The following is a 25,775-nucleotide window of genomic DNA, read 5'->3' on the forward strand; positions in this document are numbered from 1 at the left end:
TGAGGGAATGAGAACAACTGGGATAGGCTGCTGTACAGTGACCCCACGGGAGGCAAAATATGTCTGAGTGTTCGAGCCACAGAATATTCCTTGGAACTGTATGACATCATTGACTATATTTGGAGCTGTAAGGCCCCATTGATAGCTCCCCCACAGCTGTCAGACAGTTACAGCTCTGAGAATTTCTTTCAAATGATGCAGATGAAGTAATGCATGACTGCAAGAGACTTGAGTTCGTATTTATCTCAGTATACTGAAGGCATTGTGACAAGTTCTAAATATATTTTGGCTTTATCCCTTTATATTTCTTGGGTATTGGATGAAACTTACAAAGGATAAGCCTGTAAAGCAAATTACTGCAGATGCTGGTACCTGAAACAAAATCAGAAAATCTCAACAACATCTGTGGAGAGAGAATAGAGCCAACGTTCCGAGTCTGGATGACTCTTCGTCAGACCTGAGACTTTACAGCACTTTCTGTTTTTATTTCCGACTATAAAGGTTTCGTTGTTCCATGTGCTACCCTTAATGAGCTTCAAAGTATACTGTGTGAAATCCCCCCAAATTAATGACTTGTTTTCTTGACATGGAGCTTTTGTGATCAACGTGTGACGTATCGAGGATGTCGATTTCATCACCTCTGTGTTCACCCCACACCACTAGGCTGTCTTAAGGCAGTTGCATCATTAGCAGCTGATTATCTCCCAAGGCAATTTACTACTCCAACAGTCGTCCTCCTCTTCCCCCTCCCCCCACCACCACCACCACCCTCGGTCAAGCCAAGGGGTAAACTCTCCATTTTAGACCATGGCAGAGAATGCTGCTAAAACAGTTGGGAATTGCGACTGAGAGCAGCAGGAAGAATTCTCTGGTCATTGTCTGTAATCACTTTGCAAATGTGTTCAGAAAGATCGCTGGTAGGCACCAGGGCGGGATGATGGCACAGTGATTAACACTGCTGCCTCACAACGCCAGGAACCCGGATTCAGTTTCTGGCTTGGGCCACTATCTGTGCAGAGTCTGCATGTTCTTCCCATACCTATGTAGGTTTCTTCCAGGTCTCCAGTTGCCTTCCACAGTCAAAAAGATATGCTGATTAGGTGCTAAATTCACCCTCGGCGTACCTGAACACTGGACTGGAGTGTGGTTATTAGGGGAGTTCACGGTAACTTCATTGCAGTGTTAATGTAAGCCTATTTGTTACAGTAATAAATAAAAGTGCATTGTATTTTCACCAGCTGTATTAAGCAGAGGGATCCAGTGACACTCAGTATGTGATCACCAGTGGAATTGTTCACTCAGCTTCATTGCCACTAAGATTTTTGTTCTGCATTGCTGTTATTGAGGTAGGTTTATATTGGATAGTCTCACAGTTAACAGATGGAAGGTGGGTAAATGGAGTTGAGGCAGATAAGCCATGGTCTTAATGGATGGTGGTGCAGGCCAGAGGGACTAAATGGCTTATTCTCAGTCAGAGTTGACTGGTGGTTGGATGCACTATTGTTCGAAGACCTCTGCTGCCTTGTCTCTAACTGCTGACCTTCTGTTTCCATAGATCCTGATTGAGTTCTGTGCAGGAGGAGCTGTGGATGCAGTCATGCTGGGTAAGTTCTGTAGAATTATGCTGTGCATGATTCCAACATTGATACTACAGTATGTGGCTTTACATTTGTGTGCTGAAAGTGGCAAGAAGTACAAAGAAATAGATGATTAAATGTTACAACATAGAAACAGGCCATTCAGCCCAACCAGTGTCTGCTGGCCTTTACCCTCCATGTGAGTCAATAGTCCTGTTGCCGTTCCTCTTCCTCCATTTATTCTATCACTTACTCACTACAACACTACATTCTGCTCTCTCTTCTTTCCTTCCAATGTATGGTATGCTTTTGTCTGTATAGCGCGCAAGGAACAATACTTTTCACTGTATCCCAATACATGTGACAATAATAACTCAAATCAATAAATCTGATTTTTAATATTCACATAGTTTCTTGCCACTACCTCTAATCCTGGGATTGGATTCCACAGCCTCTCAGTTCTCCTTATGAAATAACTTTCTGCCTCTTATTTTAATCATGTATTACTCACTTCTTATTTCAGGCTGTCAAATAGTGGGAGTTGTCTGCTTCACTCCATCTTGTGGAGATGCCGGCGTTGGATTGGGGTAAACACAGTAAGAAGTCTCACAACACCAGGTTAAAGTCCAACAGATTTATTTGTAGCAAACTCCACTTGCTTTCGGAACTGGCTGTTCCTTCATCAGGTAGGTGGGAGTTCACCCCATCTGACGAAGGAACAGCCAGTTCTGAAAGCTAGTGGCGATTGCTACAAATAAACCTGTTGGACTTTAACCCGGTGTTATGAGACTTCTTACTGTGTTCACTTCATCCTGTCAGACCTTTCATCATTGCACTTCATCATGTCTCCCTGAACCTGATCTCTTATCATGGAAGCATTGAGTACAGTTCCATTGGAAACACTTCCATTGGCATTCCTGCTGTTACTTAACTCAATTTTCCTTCTTTTTGAAGGTTTTTTTTTAGTCAATTCCACCATCTTACCAACATCCTTTGATCTTCTAAAGAAACTTAAAGACAGAACTCTTTATATGTAATCACTGTGGGAACTGTCTTTAACTCCCACTCAGTTTTCTTCCTTTTAGCTGATTTCAGTCTACTTCACTACCTACATTCTAGTTCCAAACCCTTAATCTGTTCATGGTATCTTTTCAAAGATTTTCCTGAAGTCTATGTCACACTTACATCTGCTGCATTTCCCCTTTAATATATCTGTAAAGTTGTCAAATTCAGTTGTCCCTTCTGGCTATTTATTTTTTCTCTTTTTATAAATGGTAATTTTATCCATAATTAAAGACTAAATTTTCTCTACCACAGAAGTTAACTGCGCAGCACTTACCCAGAGGAGCTCTGTCTCATATTTTCAATGTGGTTAGAACATTTGACTATTCTCCAGTTCCCCAGCTCATGCCAACACCCATACCATAGCAAAATAATGAGGATACTAGAAATCTGAAAAAAAAACCAATAATGCCTGAAATACCATTTCTTGGGCTTTGCAATTTCCTCCCTTAGCTCCTTCAGAATCCTACGATGTAGCAAGAGAAACCCCGGTGCTTTATCTTCCTTTAGTTTAACTAATCATGATTCTTCATTATATTGCAGAACAGGCTCCAGGGGCTGAATGGTCTACCCCTGCTCCTATGTTCATGTTACGCTTATCCACATCAAAAATCCTCTTCTCTCAATTAATGGGGTGCCACGGTTGCACCGTGGTTGGCACTGCTGCATCACAGTGCCAGGGACCTGGTTTCGATTCCTGGCTTGGGTCACTGTCTGTGTGGAGTCTGTACATTCTCCTTGTGTCTGGGTTTCCTCCAGACGCTCCGGTTTTCTCCCACAGTCCAAAAGATATGCTGGCTAGGGTGCACTGGCTGTGATAAATTCTCCCTCGGTGTAGGCAAAAAGACACCAGAGTGTGAAGACTAGGGGATTTTCACAGTAACTTCATTGCAGTGTTAATGGAAACCTACTTGTGACTAATAAATAAATTAACTTTTAAGTTGTCCTTCACTAATGAAGATCTGATGCAATGTATTTATTAAAAACCTCCACCTATTGATCATCATTTACAGATTAACAATCTTCTCTTAAAAACTTCACCTTATTTTATTTATTAGTGTCACAAGTAGGCTTACGTTAACACTGCAATGAAGTTACTGTGAAAATCCCCGAATCACCACATTTCAGTGCTTGAGGGAGAATTTAGCATGGCTGATGCACATAACCAGCACATCTTTAGATTGTGGGAGGAAACTGGAGTACCCGGAGGAAACCCACACAGACACGGGGAGAATGTGCAGACTCTGCATAAGCAGTGACCCAAGCCAAGAATTGAACCTGGATCCCTGGCGTTGCAAGGCTGCCGTGCTATCCACTGTGCCAACCACTGTGCCATCCAATTGACTGGCAGACTTTATACTGAGAAATTTAAGCAGGAGCCAATGTGTCTGGTTGAGCCTGCTCCACCATTCAATGTGATCATGGCTGAGCTTGGATTCAACTCCAATTTCCCACCTGCTCTTCATATCCCTTGAGCCACTTAAAAACTGAAAGCCTGTCTCTCCTAACCTTCAGTGATAAACCACCACAAACCGTTGAGGTTGAGAATAAAAAAAACTTCATTGCTCCCTTCAATACTCTTTGATGTTTTTCTTCTTGTTCCCTCTTTATCTCCCTTTTCCTTATCTTAATCTTTTTTCCTAAGTTCCAATCTATAATTTTTTTATTAATTTTTATGGCCATTTAATTTCAATTGGTTTCTAAGATCCCTGAACCTAAGCATTCTCCCCTTCACCTCATCACACAGCCTGCCTCATCACATCTCACCACCATCCCACCCTCCCCCCAAACGTGTTTTCTATACAATATCTCTCTGTGCTCTTTGATTCTGGGATCCAATTAGCGCGCGCACGCGCGCACACACACACACACACACACACACACCCCGCCCCCCCTGCTGACCCCTCCCCTCTCCCCAGCAAACACATTGCTGTTGTCCCATTCCTCTTTCTCCTTTGGCTTCCTACCTGAACTAATTGATAGGCATAGTGGTTTACAGCATGGAAACAGGCCCTTCAGCCCAACATGTCAATGCCACCCTCCTTTTTTAAACCCCTAAACTAGTCCCAATTGCCCGCATTTGGCCCATGTCCTTTTATACTCATCTTACACATGTAACTGTCTAAATGCTTTTTAAAAAACAAAATTGTACCCACCGCTACTACTACCTCTGACAGCTTTTCCAGACACTCACCACCCTCTGTGTGAAAAAAATTGCCCCTCTGGACACTTTTTTGTTTCTCTCCCCTCTCACCTTAAACCTATGCCCTCTAGTTTTAGACTCCCCTACGTTTGGGAAAAGATATTGACTATCTAGTTGATCTATGCTCCTCGTTATTTTATAGATCTCTGAGATAGGTGAATAATTAAAACCCATAGTTTACATTTCTTTACATCTCTCCAATATAGGGTCTCCCCCTTTAGTTCCATCCTTTAATTTTGATAAAGTCCCTTCCTACCTAACCTGGATGAAGCATGGAAAGGGTAGAGAGGATAGAGTGGGAACTGCCTCTCCACCAGCCCATTCCATCGTGAATACAGACTTTGCAATATTACTTGGCATTTGTTAACATGGAAGGAGCTGAAATTATTTGTGCCTTTTTCTGTGAGGGGATAGAAGAGTGTTAGGGAAGACTCTGGGATCCAGGAAATGAACTTTGTCAGATCAAATTAACCTGCTCCAGGTCTGCTAAGAGGAGTCCATGTTCGGCTCATTGGCGATCCCCTGTGGCAGAAAGCAGATACTGCAGCAGGATGCCTCGTCACCAGAGAGACCACACTTAGAAATGGCTGGAACCCTCTATGCTGGGCAGTGTTCAGCAGTACTCTTGGATACTGTCACACCTTTGGAAGCATGATACTTCGGACATCCCAATCACTCCATCCCGTACCCCAAGGGCTATGTTGAGTGGGCAGGTAAGTGGAGTCAAGTCCGCGAAAGTGTCAGCCATGATTTTATTGAATGGTGGACAGGCTCGAGGGGCCAAATGGCCTACTCCTGCTCCTAGTTCTTATGTTCTTACTCCATATTCAGTATAATCTTTGCATCTTGTTGCTTCATTTTGTTTTGTTCTAGAATTGGAAAGAGCACTAACTGAGCCTCAAATTCAAGTAATTTGCAAGCATACATTGGAAGCCCTGAGCTACCTTCATGACAACAAGGTGATCCACCGAGACTTGAAGGCTGGGAATATCCTGCTTACCATGGAAGGAGATGTCAAACTGGGTAAAGCTTCAACCTGACTGTTCTTTCACAGAACTGGCTTATAATCTGTAACTGTGAGATGTACAGCTGGCTTGTAGTCTGTCTGCAACAGTGAGATCGACACTGGCTTGTAATCTGTCTGTAACAGTAAGATATACAGCTGGCTTGTGTAATCTGTCTATAACAGTGAAGTATATAGCTGGCTTGTAATCTGCCTGTAACAGTGAGATGTACAGCTGGCTTGTAACCTGTCTGTAACAGTGAGATATACAGCTGGCCAAGTAGAAATATTTGTTAGCCAAAAATGCAGCAAACCCATCCTCAACTGAGTGAGCCAGTCTGTTTCCGAGGGAGAAAAGACAGCTTAATATTTTGGGTGGTGGCCTTAGAATGAAGCAGCTACTTACACTTCGTTTAACTTTGGAAGGAGGGATTGTGGTTGGCTCATGAGAATCATTGGTGACTCTTTCTATACTCGGGTCACTGAGGTAGCTATTAGATGTGGAACATAGTTGCATTTGAAGACGACAGAAATGTCCAAGGTGTTGTGTGTGGCAGCATTGGCCATGCACAGTGTTAATTTTCTATCTTTGCCCTCTATTCTCCCAACATTTATAATGAGTAGAATTGAGGCAGGTTTGGGGCATTCTGATCTTTTTAATCTAGCCTTTCTACTCTATAATGGCTGCCATGTATTTCATTAACAAAGTAGAATTTCTGTTATTATCGAGGTGGGAGCTGGGACCTGCACTCACTGTCCAGTGCCTGCAGTCAGTTTAACAGGTTCATTGTTGGGTTTGTTGTACCTCTGCAGACCCTGGATCAATGTCTCCAGCTAAATGCCTTTCTTTTTCTATTGCAGCTGATTTCGGGGTTTCAGCAAAGAATAACAGGACATTGCAACGGAGAGACTCCTTTATCGGGACACCTTACTGGTAAGATGTGGCTTTTACTGCTGTGCTTGTGCGTTGTGAAGATGTTGTGGTATTTATCAGTTTCCTTTTTTTAAGAAGGCTTTCAGTATGGTCCCATACAGGCGTTCAGTAAACAAAATTAGAGCACGTGGGATTGGGGGTTATATACTGCTGTGGATTGAAAATTAGTTAACAGATGAAAAGCAGGAAGTAGGAATAAACGGGCCATTCACAGGGCAGCTGGCTGTGAATAGTGGGACACTGCAAGGATCAATGCTTAGGTCCCAGCTATTCCCAAACTATATAACTGAAACACCAGATATAGCTGGATGAAGGGATCAAATATAATAATTACACATTTGCTGATGACACAAACTAGGTGGGAGTGAGAGTTGTGGGGAGAATTCAAGGAGACTTCGGGGGGAATTGGACAAAGTGAATGGGCAAGAAGATGGCAGATGGAATATAATGGGAAGTCATCCACATTGCTGGAAAGAAACTGAAAAGCCAAGTATTTCTTAAATGGTGAGAGGCTGGGGAGTATTGATGCCCAAAGGGACCTGGGTGTCCTTGTTCACGAGTTACTGAAAGCCAGCACGCAGGTGCAGCAAGCAATTAGGAAAGCAAATGGTACATTGTCCTTCATCAGCAAGGGATTTGAGTTGGAGTAAAGATGCCTTGCTGCAGTGATGTAGAGCCTTGAGACCGCATCTGTAGTATTGTGTGCAATTTTGGTGTCCTTATCTAAGGAAGGGTGTACATGCCATTTAGGGAGTGCAGTGGAGGTTCACTAGGTTAATCACTGGGGCTGTGGGACTGTCCTGTGAGAGTGATTGAGGAGATTGGGCCTGTATTCCCCGGAGTTTCAAAGAATGAGAGGTGATCTCAGTGAAACTTAAAAAATTCTTCCCGTGTGTGACGGGGTGGATGTGGACAGGATCTTCCCCCTGGCTGGTGAGCCTAAAACCAGGGGGGATAGTCTCAGATAGGGGCAGACCAATTGAAACTGTGATGAAATAGAATTTCTTCACCAAAAGGGTGGTGAATCTTTGCAATTCTTTGCTCCATCAATAGATTTCTAGATACTAATGACATCAAGGGATATGGGGATAGTGAGGAAAAATAGCATAAGGGTTAATGATCAGCCATAAACTATTTGAATGGCGGAGCAGACTCGATGAGCCAAATAGCCTACTCCTATGTTCCTTTCGGTCAGTATATTACCAGGTATTTATTAGTCTGTGCTCATTTCATAGTAAATGGGCTGAATATTTCCTAATGTGTGGTGTTAGTATCCTTCAGACTGTAAGTAAGTTAGTAATGCTTCGGATATGCAATGATGTGTTGCGCTGTTTTTCTCTAGGATGGCCCCTGAAGTTGTGATGTGTGAGACGTCAAAGGACAAACCCTACGATTACAAGGCCGATATCTGGTCATTGGGCGTCACTCTTATTGAGATGGCTCAGATGGAGCCACCACACCATGAGCTGAACCCAATGAGAGTCCTGCTGAAAATTGCTAAAGCGGACCCACCCACACTAGCACAGCCGTCCCGATGGCAAGTATACTTGGCTGCTAGTCCATTACAAGCATCTACTTTCAATGCAAGTCTTTGGTATCTTTGTAAATATTCCATTCAGAACCATTTTGTAGTTCAGTGTTATGCATGGGTTAAACCTGTACTGTTCTCAAAGTAGCAGTTGTACCATCTAAATCCTCAAGGATTTTGACAGTGTCAGAATAATCCATCCTATTCGATTCCACTTACTCTCTCCTCCTCTGTTACCATCTTCTTTATGAACCTCACCTTATTCCAACTTTTTGTTTTGCCTTTGAATTGAATGATGTATTTACAGGAGGAATAAGCTGGAATTAGCAGAATGATTACCCAAAGCTGGTGTGTGGAAAAATAGAGGAGATCATGATTCAAAATTGGCAAACTCAATTTTCAGTCCAAAAAGCTGTAAAGTTCTGGCAGAGAACTAAAATGACAACCGGAATTACTTTCTTTGCAAAGTGGTCAACCAGATTGGGAGACCAAACACAATCAACCAATGTAGAGAAGATTGCATTGTGAGCAGTGAGCACGGTTTACAAACTTGAAAAAAGAACAAGTTAATCACTGATTCACCAGCAAGAAGTGAGAATGCCTAGACTGTGGAAGGGAAGAGGTAAAAGGCCTGGAGATGCTGCGGTGATTGAGGAGTGGACCAAGTTTGCTGACAACACCACAGTAGTGGGTTGGACCTTAAATAATGACGAGCCAGGCTACAGAAATGAGATAGAAAATCTGGTGAACTGGTGCAGCGACAATAATCTCTCCCTCAATGTCAACAAAATAAAGGAGATTGTCGTCAATTTCAGAAAGCGTAGTGGAGAACATGCCCTGTCTACGTCAATGGGAGTGAAGTAGGAAGGGTTGAGAGCTTCAAGTTTTTAGGCATCCAGATCACCAACAACCTGTCCTGGTCCCCCCATGCCGACACTATAGTTAAGAAAGCTTTCCAAAGCCTCTACTTTCTCAGAGGACTAAGAAAATTTGGCATGTCAGCTACAACTCTCAACAACTTTTACAGATGCACCATAGAAAGCATTCTTTCTCCTTGTATCACAGCTTGATATGGCTCCTGCTCTGAACAAGAGTGCAAGAAACTACAAAGGGTCGTGAATGATGCTTGGTCCATCACGCAAACCAGCCTCCCATCCATTGACTCTGTCTACACATCCCACTGCCTCAGAAAAGCAGCCAGCATAATTAAGGACCCCACACACCTCGGGCATTCTCTGTTCCACCTTTTTCCATTGGGATAAGGATACAAAAGTCTGAATCATGTACTAACTGGATGAGGGTATAGTTGGGTGGATCAGTAAATTTGCTGATGACACCAAAGTCAGAGGAGTGGTAGATAGTGAAGAGGGGTGTCATAGTTTACAGAGAGACTTGGACAAGTTGCAGAGCTGGGCCGAGAGGTGGCAGATGGAGTTTAATGTGGAAAAGTATGAGGTAATTCACTTTGGCAGGAATAACGTGTAGAGAATAGGGCTAACGGTAGGACTCTGAATAGTGTTGATGAACAGAGGGATCTAGGTGTATGTGTACATAAATCCCTGAAAGTTGGGAATCAAGTACATAAGGTTGTTAGGAAGGCATACGGTGTCTTGGCGTTTACTGGTAGGGGGATTGAATTTAGGAGCCGCAACGTCATGTTGCAACTGTACAAAACTCTGGTGCGGCCGCACTTGGAGTATTGTGTGCAGTTCTGGTCCCCACATTATAGGAAGGATGTGGAGGCATTGGAGAGGGTGCAGAGGAGGTTTACCAGGATGTTGCCTGGTATGGAGGGAAGGTCCTATGAGGAGAGACTGAGGGATTTGAGGTTGTTTTCGTTAGAAAGAAGGCGGCTAAGAGGGGACCTTATTGAAACATATAAGATGATTAGAGGTTTAGATAGGGTGGACAGTAATAGCCTTTTTCCTCGGATGGAGAATGCTAGCACGAGGGGGCATGGCTTTAAATTAAGGGGTGGTAGTTATAGGACTGATGTCAGAGGTAGGTTCTTTACCCAGAGGGTGGTGAGGGATTGGAATGCCCTGCCTGCTGCAGTTGTAGATGCGCCTAGTTTGGGGGCGTTTAAGAGATCCGTGGATAGGTTTATGGATGGAAAGGGATTGGTTTAGGTTAGAGGGTCATTGCTTTTTTAATTGGTCGGCGCAACATCGTGGGCCGAAGGGCCTGTTCTGCGCTGTAATGTTCTATGTTCTAACCGACTAAAGGACAGCTTCTTCCCTGCTGCAATCAGACTTTTGAATGGACCTACCTTGCATTAAGTTGATCTTTCTGTACATCTTAGCAATGACTGTAACAATGCATTCTACACTCTCTCCTTCTCTGTGAACGGTATGTTTTGTCTGTATAGTGCACAAGAAACAATACTTTTCACTGTATACTGGTACGTGTGACAATAATAAATTAAATCAGGGTGTCATGGGGGAATTGTCCATTTGGAATGCTGAAAGAGTAGCAATTGAAGAAGAGGTGCCTGAAATGGAGGAGGATGAAGCTTTGAATATGAAGGCTGGTGGGGTGCAAAATAAGGTCAAGGGGAACCCTACTGTGGCTGTAGGCTGAGGGGAAGGGATGAGAACAGAAATGCAGGAAATGGGATGGACATGCTGATAAGAGTGTTGTCAAAGGGTGTGTGCTGTCCCTTGCCTGGAAATGTTTGATGGGACAGTGCAGTGAAAACTTTACTCTACAACAGTGAATTTTTTTAAACCACACCATGAGTACAGTTGGGATTCTGGCTTTTGAGCAAATTAATATGCTGCTTGCAATGTGGCTGATATTCTAACACATGTAGCAGCATTTACACCCTCAAGTTTAATCTGTTGCTTGGTAATGGTTGGCAGTAGATTGGCTGTGAGGTGATATATCACCTCTGCACCAGAAGGCCATGGATTCCATCCCTATACTCGAACTTCGCTAAGTAATCTATGGTGACAGTTGAGTGGAGCACTGAGAGAGACTGAACTACAGTTCCTTTACCTGCTCAGGTGGCTATTGAAGAATTCATGACACTATTGAAAGAAGAGTAAGGGAGTTGAATGTTCGTTCGACCGCCAGCATCACTTAATCAAATGCTGGAAATTCTCCCAATGTTAGTAATCTTCTGTGGAAAAAAAAGGGCAAAGTTAACGTTTCATGTGTAACATTTTGTCAAAGTTGGACACGAGTTGCTGACTGACTTTGTGTTTCTGTTCTTATTTCCATTCCTAGTCGCTGCTATTATTGCTCTTTAGGAACATTTGTTTTATTGCTGGTTGTGGTTCTCACTGTGCACATTAGCATCCATATCAGCCTAGATAATAGCACTCGGCTTGTTTCTAAGAGCTGTGATAGAGTTCTGTAAATCTCTTATAATATTTAATGGCTGCTGTTTCTTACTGTAGGTCTCCTGCATTCAGTGATTTCCTGAGGAAGGCATTGGAGAAGAACGTTGAGGTGAGGTGGTCATGCCAGCAACTGCTGCAGGTGAGTAACCCAGGTTTGGAAAGTGAATGGGGACCAGTTTCACATTCTGACTTGTAGTAGTGAAACTGGTGAGGGGTACTGAGTAAATCACTGCTGAGGCAATAATCCTGATTTGTAAATATGCAAGTGGGAGGGCTGAAGACCTAACACTGTGAGCAGTTCAAACTTTAAAAACTTAATTGCTTTTTCAGGTAGGAAATGGTAATATAATAACTTTATTGGACTAATAATCCAAAGGCCCACGACAGTGCTGTGGAAACATGAGCTCAAATCCCACTGTGACAACTGAGAAGAATTTATCTCTGTGAATTAATAAATCTGGAATAAAAAGAAACTAGTCTCGGTAATGGTGACTGCAAAACTACTGAATTGCCTTAAACTCACCCACTTCACTGATGTCCTTCAGGCAAGGAAATCTGCTGTCCTGCCCAGTCTGAACTACAGGTCACTCCAGACCTACAGCATTGTGGGAGTCTTAACCACCTTCTGAAATGCCTGATGAGGCCATTCAATTGTATCAAAATCACAACACAGAACCTGGCGCTGTGGGGGTGTTCAGATTCAACATTGGCGATGCCCCATAAATTAATTTTTGACATTTGTTAAAAATTGGAGATGGACAATAAATGCTGTCCTAACCAGCAACACATTCCTTCCAGGAACAAATAAGGAAGAATGAGAAGTGGTATTGGTTAATATTTCATTTGAAAGATAACTCCACTGTTAGGGCAGCCCTCCCTCAGTGTGGGGCGCCCCCTCCCTCAGTGCGGGCCTGCTTTATGTGGTCAAATTTCTGGAATGAGCTTTGCGCACTCAACCTTCTGACTCAAAGGTGAGTGGTTATCCGCTGAGCCATGATATGAAGCTGACAGTGAGTGAAGCAGCCTCATAGCGGAATCTGATCCTGTCCTCGCTAAACCTGCACACTCTCAATCTCTTGCAGCTGTCACTAGGTAATAATGAGATGTGGGAACCCTGGCCATTTATCCTGGAGTACTGAGGCTTACTGTGAGATCAGTCTAAGGATGGCACTTCAGTCTTTCCAGCTTCCTTTGATTCAGCGGCAGATTGGATAGTGCTTTTAGCCGTGAAGTGACAGGTGAAAGTCTAGGAATTCTGTTATGTTCTGGGTGCATGTGGAGCTCATTGGCCTGTCACAATTTAAGGGCCACTTATTCTGTGCAACAGCTGGTCACTATATCGAACAGCCAGTCAGAGTGTGCAGATTTAGAATTGGAGGAGAAACAGCTGAAGGAAACCGAACTGGAGCTTCTTTGTGGTCTCTACACTCCCTTGCACGAAGATCACTCGAAAAATAACAGCTTCATGTCTGTCAGACTTTGCTGTTTTTGCCTAACACCCCATGCATCTGTGAGTATAGGCTAGAACATGTTTGTGTGTGTATCTGCATTGGACTTAGAGATTTGCACTGTGCTTTGTTAATCTGTCATTGGTGCTGAGAATTTGTGTCGTAATCATCAACCAGTGTAATGTGCAGAGTCCTTGTGTCATATTCAAATGGTTCTGAGCCAATTCCACTTCATTGACCCTTGTCCCAGGCTGATCTAGAGCCTGTCCTGTTCCTTATTAACCCTTACTGTTTAAGTAGCATTTCAGATATATTAATGGAATTTAAATTCCATCCTGGTGTGATTTGGGCCCACGTCCCCCAAAATATTTGCCTGGACCTCTGGATTACTGGCTGAATGATATTATCACTACACCATCCCCTTCTCACCCCTGATGAAAGGTATCAGACTAAAATGCTAACTCTGTTTCTCATCATAGATACCGCCAAAACCATTGAATATCTTCACCATTTTCTATTTTTATTACATTCTTCACTAAGCCTTTTTTCAGTACTGATTCAGAGTGAACACTTGTTCAGTTTAAAGGCTTTGTTGTCTAATGAAGTTGAATGTCATATTCTAGAATTGCACAGCAGATCCATCAAGAAAGAGAGGGCACAGATTAAAATGATTTTAAGAAGCAAATATGAATTGAGAAAAAACTTTTTCACCCAGTCAGTGGTTGGGATTTGGGATATACTGCCAATGGAGGCATTCTAGAGGGCATTAAATGATTGTTTCTATTTAAGTAATATGCACAGATACGAGGAAAAGACACAAGCATGGCATTAACCACAGTGCTGGTTTGGAGAGTCAGCGCTGTGAAGGCACAATGGGCCAAATGGCCTCCTGCACCGTAACAGTTCAGTGATTCTGTGAATATCTGAAGAGACAAAACAACATTCTAGTTGTCTTTCAGATTTCTAGTATTGTTCAAGTTCTGTAGGTGTAAACAGTCTCTTGCTGCACCCTAATTGCAACAGTGTTTAGAATCACTTCATCTAAGTGGTGTAGCAACCCATGAGAACGCTACAGAGCCCCAACATCTCGTTCTTTCTCAGTGGATACTCCACTGCAGCCTGGTGCAGTATAGTTATTCATGCAGAGCCTAATTCGGTGACAGAGATCTTGTGACTTTGGGCATTAGTTCAGGACATGTGTACATTGGATTTGTGCATCACTGGGAAGGCCAGTATTTATTGTCCATCCTTAATTGCCCTTGAGAAGATGATGGTGAGTAGCCTTTTTGAATTGCTGCAATCTGTGTAGTATTGGTACACCTACAGTGCTGATAGGGAGGGAGTCCCAGGATTTGACCTGGCAACAGTGAAGGAATGTTGTTATAAGTCCCAGTCAGGATTGTGTGTTTTGGAAGGAAACTGGTAGGTGGTCCAATTCCAATGCTCCTGCTGTCTTTTCCATGCCTATAGAGGTCACAGGTTTGACTATCTAAAATATGTGCGTCTCTGAGCATTTGTTCTTAAATCTACTCCGCTTTCTCTACAGCACCCATTTGTGGTGAATGTTGACAGCAGTAAGCCAGTGAGAGAGCTGATTGCAGAAGCAAAGGCAGAGGTCACAGAAGAGATTGAGGAGAGCAAGGAAGATGAAGAGGAGGAGGATTCTGAAAATGCAGCAGTGAGTATCAGATGTCTATCTCCAGCGCAATCATGTTCAGTAGTCAACAGTTTGGCTGCTTGGGCTGTGTGAACTTGCTTGCTTCGCAGTTTTACGTTATAGACTGATGTCCATCATCTTGCCAGTTCTCAAACCCAACCAGCCACCAGATCGTTCAGTGAAGCACTTTGACCTAGATGGGGGACAGCAATTTGTTCAGACCTAAAAGTCATCAGCCTTTTAAAATGGGAACAAAAGACGGTGTTCACAGTGTGAGATAATTATCATGCCATCCAATAAGGAATTTAAAAGAAAGTTCTTCCCTCAAACAGTGGTGAGAAAATGGAACTCGCTACCACAATGATTGGGTGTCGGTGCATCTAAAGGGAAGCTAGGCAAGTATATGAGGGGGAAGGGAATAGAGAATTAGGATGATGAATTTAGCTGAGAACGTTTGGAAGGAGGCTTGACTGGAGGAAATAACTCAGGATAGCTTGTTCCACTGCTGTATATTCAGTCTAATCCTATAATTAGGCAGGTGCTGGTAAGAAATAGGTGCAATTACATTGCATGGTGTAACCTTATTGGCCACCAACTGGTGAGAAAGATGTAGAGAAATAAATGTGTTAGGGAATTACGGAGGTGCAGAAATTGTAGAATAATTATAATGAGGAACTTTATCTAGATGTAGATTTGGGTAGAGGTAGTGTAAAGGGCAGAGGGGGGGAAAGAGTTCCAGGAGAATTCTTGACAGCAATATGCATCCCTCAGTCCAACAACAATGGAGGCAGTGCTAGACCTGGTTCTTGGAAATGAGGTGGGTCAAGTAGAATCATAGAATCCCTACAGTGCAGAAGGAGGTCATTTGGCCCATCAAGTCTGCAACAGTGTCTTACCCAGGCTCAACCCCTGACCAATCCCCATAATCCCACACATTTACCATGGTTAATCCACCTAATTTACCAAACTTTGGACAGTGGGAGGAAACTGGAGTTTGCTCTGGATGTTCTGGTTTCCTCCCACAGTTCAAAGATGTGCGGAGTAGGTGAATTGGCCATGCTAAATTGCCCCTCAGTGTCCAAGATGTGTAGGTTAGGTGGATTAGCAGTGGCAACTGTGCAGGGTTACAAGGCTATGATGCAGAGGTGGGACTGGGTAAGATACTCTTTCAGACCTTCTGCACTGTAGAGATTCTATAATTTATGGATGATCTAAATTACCTTCCTCGGTGCTTTTAATCGTAGGAAAAGGTTGGTTTCCTCTGGGAGAATCATATTTAATTCCTTCATTGATTAAGTGTCACAATGACACTTCTATGAGGATGTGTCTAGGGCGGTGGATAGAGGAGGGCCAGTGGATGTGGTGTTTCATGATTTTCAGAAGGCGTTTGATAAGGTGCCTCACAAGAGGTTATTATAGAAGGTCAGGGGGCATGGAGTTGGGGGTAGGGTGTTAGCGTGGATAGAGGATTGGCTGTCAAATAGGATAGTAAAAAGTCTGACAACACCAGGTTTTAGTCCAACCTATTTATTTGATAATATATTATCATGGTAAAACCTGGTGTTGTCAGACTTTTTACTGTGTTTACGCCAGTCCAACGCCGGCATACCCACATCATGTCAAATAGGAGGCAGAGAGTGGGGGTCAATGGGTGCTATTCGGATTGGCGGTTGGTGACTAGTGGAGTGCCCCAGGGGTTAGTGCTGGGGCCTCAGCTATTTACCATTTATATAGATGATCTGGAGGAGGGAACCGAGTGTAGGGTGTCGAAATTTGCTGATGACACCAAGATTGGTGGAATGGCAAATTGTGCAACGGGTGTGGAGAGTCTGCAGAAGGATCTAGATAGGCTGGGCAAATGGGCCAGGAACTGGCGAATGGAATTTAATGTTGGCAAATGTGAGGTTGTTCACTTTGGTTGGAATAATGGTAGGAAGGACTATTACTTGGCGAAAAACTGCAGCATGTGACGGTGCAGAGGGACCTCGGGGTCCTTGTGCATGAATCGCAAAAACCCAGCCTGCAGGTGGTCAGGAAGGCTAATGGGATGCTGGCCTTCATAGCGAGGAGGATTGAATATAAAAGTAGGGAGGTCTTGCTACAGCTGTATAGGGCACTGGTGAGGCCGCAGCTGGAGTACTATGTGCAGTTTTGGTCGCCGCACTTACGCAAGGATATTTTGGCCTTGGAGGGAGTGCAGAGGAAGTTTACTAGGCTGATACCGGAGTTGAGGTGGTTGAACTATGAGGAGAGGCTGAATAAACTAGGCTTGTACTCGTTAGAGTTTAGAAGAATGAGGGGAGATCTCATTGAGACATATAAGATGATGAATGGGATGGATAGGATAGAAGTGGAGAGGCTCTTCCCGCTCAGAAAGGACAGTAGGACTAAAGGGCACAGCCTCAAGATAAAGGGGGGGTGGTTTAGAACGGAGTTGAGGAGGAACTTCTTCACTCAAAGGGTGGTGAATCTCTGGAATTCTCTACCCGTTGAAGTGGTGGAAGCTGCCTCGCTAAATATTTTTAAGACGCGGGTTGATAGGTTTTTGATAGGAGAGGGGATTAAGGGTTATGGGGAGAGGGCGGGGATGTGGAACTGAGACAGGACAGATCAGCCATGATCTTATTGAATGGCAGGGCAGGCTCGAGGGGCTAGATGGCCTACTCCTCCTCCTATTTCTTATGTTCTTAATGGAAAGTTAATGCATTGTGGACAACCTTTGTTGGGCTGAATGTTCTTACTTCCACCTTGGATTTCCCTCTGCTGTTGATGTTCTGGAGCAGTCAGACTGCCAATGGCGGCATCTGGTAACTTCACTTATACACCAAAGGGCATCATTTGCTCCTTATGTTTCTTCCAACTCCATTTCTAGTTGAGATGGTGGGTTCCTAGCCCCTGTTAATGTTGCTCTTGGCAGTTCATGTATTGCGTGAATCAGCTAATGCAGACTTTCTCTATATAAATGGTTGTTCTGTGTATTATCTTTATGCTGTGATGTGGATTCCATATTGGAATGTTTTATGGACCATACTGGAAATGATTAGTTTAAAATAAATGAACTGCACTTGTATAACTGGACTCAAATTAAGCAGCAAAAGACCTTAATGCTATTTTCCTGTAGGTTTTGCCAGGACATAAACGTGCCCCATCAGATATCAGCACAGCCAGCTCCGAGGACGAGAAACTCTCCCAGTCTCCATCAATCCTTGAATCTGTTTCTGAGAAAATGGAGACTGAGCCTGTAGAGGAAAATGCAGACAAGGTCAGTGACAAACTGTCGGATGAGGGGATTGGTACCAGCGAAGGGGAGAAGCCTGAGAGCGACAGGCTGACGGAGAACAATGCATCTGACGTCAGTAATGAAGAGGTGCAAGGAGGTAGTGAGGACCTGAATGCTGAAGTGAGGAAACCCTCACCATCTGAAGAGAAATCTAAGACAGAGGAGCTGATTGTAGAAATCCCAGGAGCTGAGGATGGTCCTGAGGAACATCTGAAGGAAGGTAAGGTGCACAGAGATGTTAGAGAACCTGAAGAGGAAAGGGAGAAAGAATCAGTGGTGGCAGAAGGAAAAACAGTTGGAGCGGAAGAGCAGGTCATAGTCACAGAACCAAATGAGGGGGAGGCTGAGCAAGAAAACCATGTGGAGGCTGAGAGGGAGCACAAGGCCGAGGCTGAGGAGGAGAACAAAGTAGCCGACGCTGAACTAACAGACTCCTTGGCTGTGACTGAGCCGAAGAAAGTTGAGGAAGAAGCACTGAAAGAAGCTCCTACCGTAATTGAGATTGGTTTGCAGCCGAAGGAAGATGTAACTGAAGCAATGCAGAACGTGATTGCAAAGGAGAGAGGAGAGGAGTTGGCAGAGCCGACCATAAACACACTAACACTTCCCAATGAAGAAACAAAGCAGGAGCAACTGGCTGATGACCTCCGAGTGAACTCTGCTACACAGTCAATCGAAGGCGAAGGATGCCTTGAGGGAGACTTCGTAATCGAGAGTGGTGTAAAGACCACTACAGAGACAGAGGCTGAGGCCAAGGCACAATCTAAAACCAGTTCTTATCCAGCAGGGGTAATAGTGAATGGAGAGTTACGTGAGGCACAAGGTGTTGCGCCTTGTTCGGTGAAGGAAGTTGACAGTGAGAGTCCAGAGGACATAAAGCTGGAGATGATTCCTGACATTAATGTCAACACAGAAGAGATGAAGGAAAATGAGGATCCTGCTGCTCAGTCTAAGAGCATTGGTAAAGAGGAAGAGAGAGATGCCGATTCTGGGAGTGGGTCAATGGCAGACAACAACAGTATTGACTTGAGCCTGTCCATTTCCAGCTTTCTGTCCCGCAACAAGGAGACCGGATCCATATCACTCCAGGTAATAAACTAAGATCGGAATCAAATCACACATCTTTTTTTGAAGATTAAATTCCAATTGTGGGTAAAAACTGTAATTTACTGACCATCGCTAGTTATTTTTGCAGAAGTGATGATTGGCCTTTGTTGAAATTTTTGATTGATATTGTTAAACTAGGCCCTTGAGCTACTCGATCCTATGTTTTCAGAAAGCCAATCATTTGCCAAATCTTTGCCCACTTTAACCTATCTATATCTTTTTTGTAACTTCCCTAAGTCCTCTTTATAACTTAATTTCGTACCTACCTTTGGTTACCAGCAAATTTGATATCCATCCCTTCATCCAGATCATTTATATAAATTGAGGCCCCAGCACTGATTCCTGTGGCATACCATGCATTATATATTGCCAATCAGACAAAGATCCATGTATGCCTACTTTCTACTTCCTGTTAACCAACCAATCTTCTATCCATGCCATTATGTTACCCCCTATAACATGAGCTTTTATTTCCACAGAAAGTTTTGAGTTGGTACCTTATCAAATATTTTGTGGAAATCGAAGTACTGTACGTCCATCAGTTCCCCTTTATCCACAGCACAAGTTACTTCCTCAGAGAACTTCAATAAGTTATGTCAGCTTATCCAAATGCCTGCTATAGGTTCTGCTGCTAACATTTTCCAAATTCCAGGTGTTAAGCTAACTGACCTGCAGTTTCCCACTTTCTGTCCCCTTTTTGAATAATGGAGCTACATTTGATCTCTTTCAAACTAATGGGACCTTCCCCGGACTGAGGAAGTTTCAGAGAATTACAACCAATACACCAACTATCTCACTAGTCACCTACTTTAAGATCCTAGGATGAGGGCTGGCACATCAGCTGTGTGGAGCGGGGACTGGCACCACAGGTGGGTGGCACAGGTCATAGAGGTTTACAGCATGGAAACAGGCCCTTCGGCCCAACTTGTCCATGCCGCCCTATTTTTTTAAACCTGTAAACTAATCCCAGTTGACTGCATTTGACCCATATCCCTCTACAACCTTTCGTACCCATGTAGCTATCTAAACGTTTTTTAAAAGACAATTGTATCCGCCTCTACTACTACCTCTGACAGCTTGTTCCAGACACTCACCACCCTCTGTGTGAAAAAACTGCCCCTCTGGACACTTTTGTATCTCTCCCCTCTCACCTTAAACCTATGCCCTCTAGTTTTAGACTCCCCTATCTTTGGGAAAAGATATTGACTTCTAGCTGATCTGTGCCCCAAGTTCCGGTGCGGTGAGCTTGTAGCGAAGGGACCCGTGCAGCAGACTGGCAGCTGTGAGGCCACGTGCAACAGATCGACGATGTTTTTCACTCACTTTTTTTCTTTATTTATGGTAATTTATCAGGAAATGAGACAACAGAAAAAGACATTGAAAAAAACTCGTAAGTTTATGGTAGATGGTGTGGAGGTAAAAGTGACAACATCAAAAATTGTTACAGATAATGACAAAAACAATGAAGAAATGAGATACCTCAGGTAAGAGTCTAATTGCTGGTAACTTCTTTCGTGCTAATTGTAATGCCACTTGTCTCAGTTGTTGAATTTTATTTTGGATCAAATGATTCTTTTGGATGAATTTCTAATCTTGATTTGAGATTATCCCTCAGTGAATGTCCAACATTAACTTGCATTTGACAATAATATTTCAATCCCTGGTATTTTTGTAGCCTGTGGTTCATAGTAATCCTTTCTGCAGCCTTTCCTACCAATTTTAGGACATTGTATCCTGTATAAACTGGCTTTACAGATTTATATGGATTGATAATTAATTTCCCTACTTATAGAAATTTACTTCCTAAATTGGGCCAGGTAAGTTCGTGTGGAAATTTTCAATATTACTACAGTGAATAATGGAGGGGCATGTGATGTGTTGTTTCTGTATGATGTGGGAGCTGGTGGACCCCAGGGTCCTTCCCAGTGACCATGTCTGCAGTAAGTGCAGGTTGCTGGAGGAGCTCCAGCTCAAGGTAGATGAGCTGGCCTCTGAGCTACAGACACTGAGGCTCATCAGGGGGAGAGAGGGTGCCATTGTCAATGGGGTGCAAGTGACATCCACCCCCCCCTAGACTGGCTAACTCAGGAACAAGAGGGGGCTGCTGAGAGGAGGAAGGGGGGTGGGGAGCGGAGGAAGGAGGGTGGGGAGCAGATGCCTCAGCCTCTCACTCTGCATAACAGGTTTGAGGTTCTTGCTTCCAGTCTAGACGAGAACGAGGGAGGTGAGGTTGGTGAGCAAACTGCACACAGTACAGTGATGCAGCAGAACATAGGCAAAGAGAAGGTGAAAAGGAACGTAGTAGTAATTGGGGATAGTGGGGTTAAGGGTATTGACACTGTCCTTTGTCACAATGACAAAGTGCACAGAAGGGTGTGTTGTCTGCCTGGTGCTCGGGCCTGGGATGTCACATCTGGGCTGCAGAGGAACCTGGAGTGGGAGGGTGAGAATCCAGTTGTTGTGGCACATGTGGGTGCCAACGACGTAGGCAAAATGTGAACTGAGGATCTGGGGAGGGAGTATGAAAAGCTGGGAATGGAATTAAAAAGTAGAACCGACAAGGTGGTTATCTCTGGGCTACTGCCTGAACCGAGTGCAGACGGGCGTAAGTTTGATAAGATTAAGGAAGTGAATGGGTGGCTCAGGGATTGGTGTGGGAGGAATGGGTTTGAATTTATGGGGCATTGGCATCAGTATTAGGGTAGGTGGGACCTGTTCAGGTGGGATGGGGTTGGTCTGAACCGTGCTGGGATCAGAGTCCTGGCGAATCGTGTAAATAGGACTGTAGACAGGGCTTTAAACTAATTTGGGGAGGGGGGGGGGGGGGGGGGGAGGGTGCGAGGGTAGGTGACATTACGGGGTCTAAAGTTAAGGAGAGGGTACAGGTAAGGGAAGAGGCCGAGGATGTCCCAATAATAAAGGGAGTAGGGGGCGTGAGTATGGTTGGTGGCGTTCTGGCAAATAGGGTCCAGGTGAAGGCTGGGATGAAGGCACTTTATCTAAATACACGAAGCATTCGGAATAAAGTGGATGAGCTGGTGGCGCAGATCAGCACAAATGGATATGATCTGGTGGCCATTACAGAGACGTGGCTGCAAGGTGACAGGGACTGGGAGCTGAATGTCCAGGGGTATCAAGTGTTTAGGAAGGATAGGCGGGAGGAAAAAGGGGGGAGCGTAGCTCTGTTGATTAAGGATAGCATCAGGGTGGTATCAAGGGATCATATAGGAACCAAAGAGCAGAACGTGGAATCGTTGTGGGTGGAGATTAGGAACAGCAAAGGGAGGAAGACGCTGGTGGGTGTTGTCTATAGGCCCCCGAATAATGATCTGGAGGTGGGGCAGGCTGTTAACGCGCAAATAAGTGCGGCGTGCAGGAATGGAACGATAATTATGGGGGATTTCAATCTACATATTGATTGGTCGACCCATGTTGGACGCGGTGGGCTCGAGGAGGAGTTCTTGGAATGCTGCCAGGATAGTTTCCTTGAACAGTGTGTGTTGGAGCCGATGAGGGAGCGAGCTATCTTGGATCTGGTGTTATGTAATGGGGTGGGTAGAATTAGGGACCTTGTGGTGAAGGATCCTCTTGGAGAGAGTGATCATTGTATGGTGGAGTTTCTGGTGCAGATGGAGGAGGAGAAAGTAGGTTCCCGGACACGTGTCCTTTGTTTGAACAGAGGGGAGTACGGTAGGATGAGAGAAGAATTGGCAAATGTTGACTGGGGGAGCGCGTTGGAAGGTAGGTCTGCTGAGGAGCAGTGGAGGATCTTTAAGGAGATCTTTCTTGGTGCTCAGCAGAAATTTATTCCGATGGTTAAAAAGGACCGTAGGAGGAGAGGTAATAAGCCGTGGATAACGAAGGAGGTGAAGGAAAGTGTTAAATTAAAAGCAGAGGCGTTTAGCGTAGCTAAGAGTAGTGGGCGAGAAGAGGATTGGGAGAGGTTTAAATGTCAACAAAGATTGACAAAGAAGTTGATAAAGAAGGGTAGGAGAAACTATGAAGCTGGGCTAGCGCTTAATATAAAAAGGGATAGCAAGAGTTTTTATAAATATATAAAAAGGAAGAGGCTGGCTAGGGTGAACATTGGACCCTTAGAGGATGAGAAGGGGGACTTAGTGGTAGGGGATGGGGAAATGGCTGAGGTCTTGAATAACTTTTTTGTTTCGGTCTTCACACAGGAGGACGTGAATAATTTGCCGGGTGTTAGAGATGGAAAGGTGGTAGGACTGGAGGGCCTCAATGACATTACTGTTACTAGACAGGCGGTGCTCGACAGACTGGAGGGACTGATTGTGGACAAGTCCCCAGGACCGGATGGAATGCATCCGAGGGTTCTGAAAGAAATGGCGGAGGTGATAGTGGATGCCTTGGTGGTTATTTTCCAAACGTCGCTGGATTCTGGGGAAGTGCCGGAAGATTGGAAAACGGCTAATGTTACGCCGTTGTTTAAGAAGGGTGCCAGGCAAAAGGCAGGGAATTATAGGCCGGTTAGTTTAACGTCTGTTGTAGGTAAAATGTTAGAATCTGTCATCAAGGAGGAAATAGCAAGGCATCTTGAGGGGAATTGCTTGATAGAGCAGACGCAGTATGGTTTCGTTAAGGGGAAGTCGTGTCTGACAAATTTATTGGAGTTCTATGAGGATGTGTCTAGGGCGGTGGATAGAGGAGAGCCGGTGGATGTGGTCTTTCTGGATTTTCAGAAGGCGTTTGACAAGGTGCCTCACGAGGTTATTGCAGAAGGTCAGGGGGCATGGAGTTGGGGGTAGGGTGTTAGCGTGGATAGAGGATTGGTTGTCAAATAGGAGGCAGAGAGTGGGGGTTAATGGGTGCTATTCGGATTGGCGGTTGATGACTAGTGGAGTGCCCCAGGGGTCGGTGCTGGGGCCTCAGCTTTTTACCATTTATATAGATGATCTGGAGGAGGGAACCGAGTGTATGGTGTCGAAATTTGCTGATGACACCAAGATTGGAGGAAAGGCAAATTGTGCAGAGGGTGTGGAGAGTCTGCAGAAGGATCTAGCTAGGCTGGGCCAGGAACTGGCAAATGGAATTCAATGTTGGCAAGTGCGAGGTGGTCCACTTTGGTAGGAATAATGGTAGGAAGGACTATTACTTACGTGGCGAAAAACTGCAGCAGGCGATGGTGCAGAGGGACCTCGGGTCCTTGTGCATGAGTCACAAAAACCCAGCCTGCAGGTGCAGCAGGTGGTCAGGAAGGCGAATGGGATGCTGGCCTTCATAGCGAGGGGGATTGAATATAAAAGTAGGGAGGTCTTGTTGCAGCTGTATAGGGCATTGGTGAGGCCGCAGCTGGAGTACTGTGTGCAGTTTTGGTCGCTGCACTTACGCAAGGATATTTTGGCCTTGGAGGGAGTGCAGAGGAGGTTTACTAGGCCGATACCAGAGTTGAGGGGGTTGAGCTATGAGGAGAGGCTGAATAAACTAGGCTTGTACTCATTAGAGTTTAGAAGAATGAGGGGAGATCTCATTGAGACATATAAGATGATGAATGGGATGGATAGGATAGAGGTGGAGAGACTCTTCCCGCTCAGAAAGGACAGTAGGGCTAGGGGACACAGCCTCAAGATAAAGTGGGGGGGCGGTTTAGAACGGAGTTGAGGAGGAACTTCTTCACTCAAAGGGTGGTGAATCTCTGGAATTCTCTGCCCGTTGAAGTGGTGGAGGCTGCCTCGCTAAATATTTTTAAGACGCGGGTTGATAGGTTTTTGATAAGCGAGGGGATTAAGGGTTATGGGGAGAGGGCGGGAATGTGGAACTGAGCCACGACCGATCAGCCATGATCTTATTGAATGGCGGGGCAGGCTCAAAGGGCCAGATGGCCTACGCCTGCTCCTATTACTTATGTTCTTATGTTAAATTAAGGAAAGACTTGTGTTTTAAACAGCCTCATCACTCCCCTCATTTCAATGTTGCATGTTTGGTGAATTCATTTGAATTATTGTGACTTATTTTTAACTTTAATGCATTCTTAAGATGATAATAAATATTAAGCTCAATTGGAATGTTTCAACGTACAGCTAGTATATTTAAAATGAAATGAAACATGAAAGGTTGTAAAAATGTTGGACATGAAACATAACAAAATAAATACAGCAAGATCTGCAAATTGACGGACAGTGGTTAGCACTGCTGCCTCAGCTCCAGGGACCTGGGTTCTATTCTGGCCTTCGGTGACTGTGTGGAGTTTGCACATTCTCCCCGTGTCTGCGTAGGTTTCCTCCAGGTTCTCCGGTTTCCTTCCACATTCCAAAGATGTATGGGTTAGGTGCATTGGCCATGCTAAATTGCCCCTCAGTGTCCCAGGATGCATAGGTTAGAGGGATTAGTGGGGTAGATGTGTGGGGTTATGGGAATAGGGTCTAGATGGATTGTTGTTGGTGTAGACTCAATGGACTTAATGGCCTCCTTCTGCATTGTAGGGATTCTATGATTTGACTCGTTACTGTTTGCAACAATATCCTTAAATATAGAAGAAAGCTTCCACAACTTGTCAGAAAGCATTCTATATCTGAGTAGCAAATGCTGCCTGTTTTTATCCTCTATTATAAGTTTTGGAACTTGCATTTTGATTTGAAGCACAACATATTTACACAGTTTACACACAGGAA

General features: G+C 44.3%; 1 protein-coding gene across 3 annotated transcripts in view; it reads left to right on the forward strand.

Moving 5' to 3' along the window:
* Positions 1-25,775, forward strand: part of slka (STE20-like kinase a) — a 167,332-nt gene that overhangs the window by 90,015 nt on the left and 51,542 nt on the right. For all 3 annotated transcript variants that reach the window (XM_080206005.1, XM_080206006.1, XM_080206008.1), the window contains 8 exons: positions 1,556-1,604; positions 5,716-5,865; positions 6,707-6,779; positions 8,122-8,316; positions 11,709-11,790; positions 14,646-14,777; positions 17,878-19,125; positions 20,497-20,627. In XM_080206005.1, the coding sequence (XP_080062131.1) occupies positions 1,556-1,604; positions 5,716-5,865; positions 6,707-6,779; positions 8,122-8,316; positions 11,709-11,790; positions 14,646-14,777; positions 17,878-19,125; positions 20,497-20,627 (2,060 nt within the window). The remainder of the gene's footprint in view (positions 1-1,555; positions 1,605-5,715; positions 5,866-6,706; positions 6,780-8,121; positions 8,317-11,708; positions 11,791-14,645; positions 14,778-17,877; positions 19,126-20,496; positions 20,628-25,775) is intronic.

The sequence above is a fragment of the Carcharhinus amblyrhynchos genome, chromosome 17 (genome assembly GCF_965287045.1).
Source record: "Carcharhinus amblyrhynchos chromosome 17, sCarAmb.v2.hapA, whole genome shotgun sequence".
Taxonomy (NCBI): domain Eukaryota; kingdom Metazoa; phylum Chordata; class Chondrichthyes; order Carcharhiniformes; family Carcharhinidae; genus Carcharhinus; species Carcharhinus amblyrhynchos.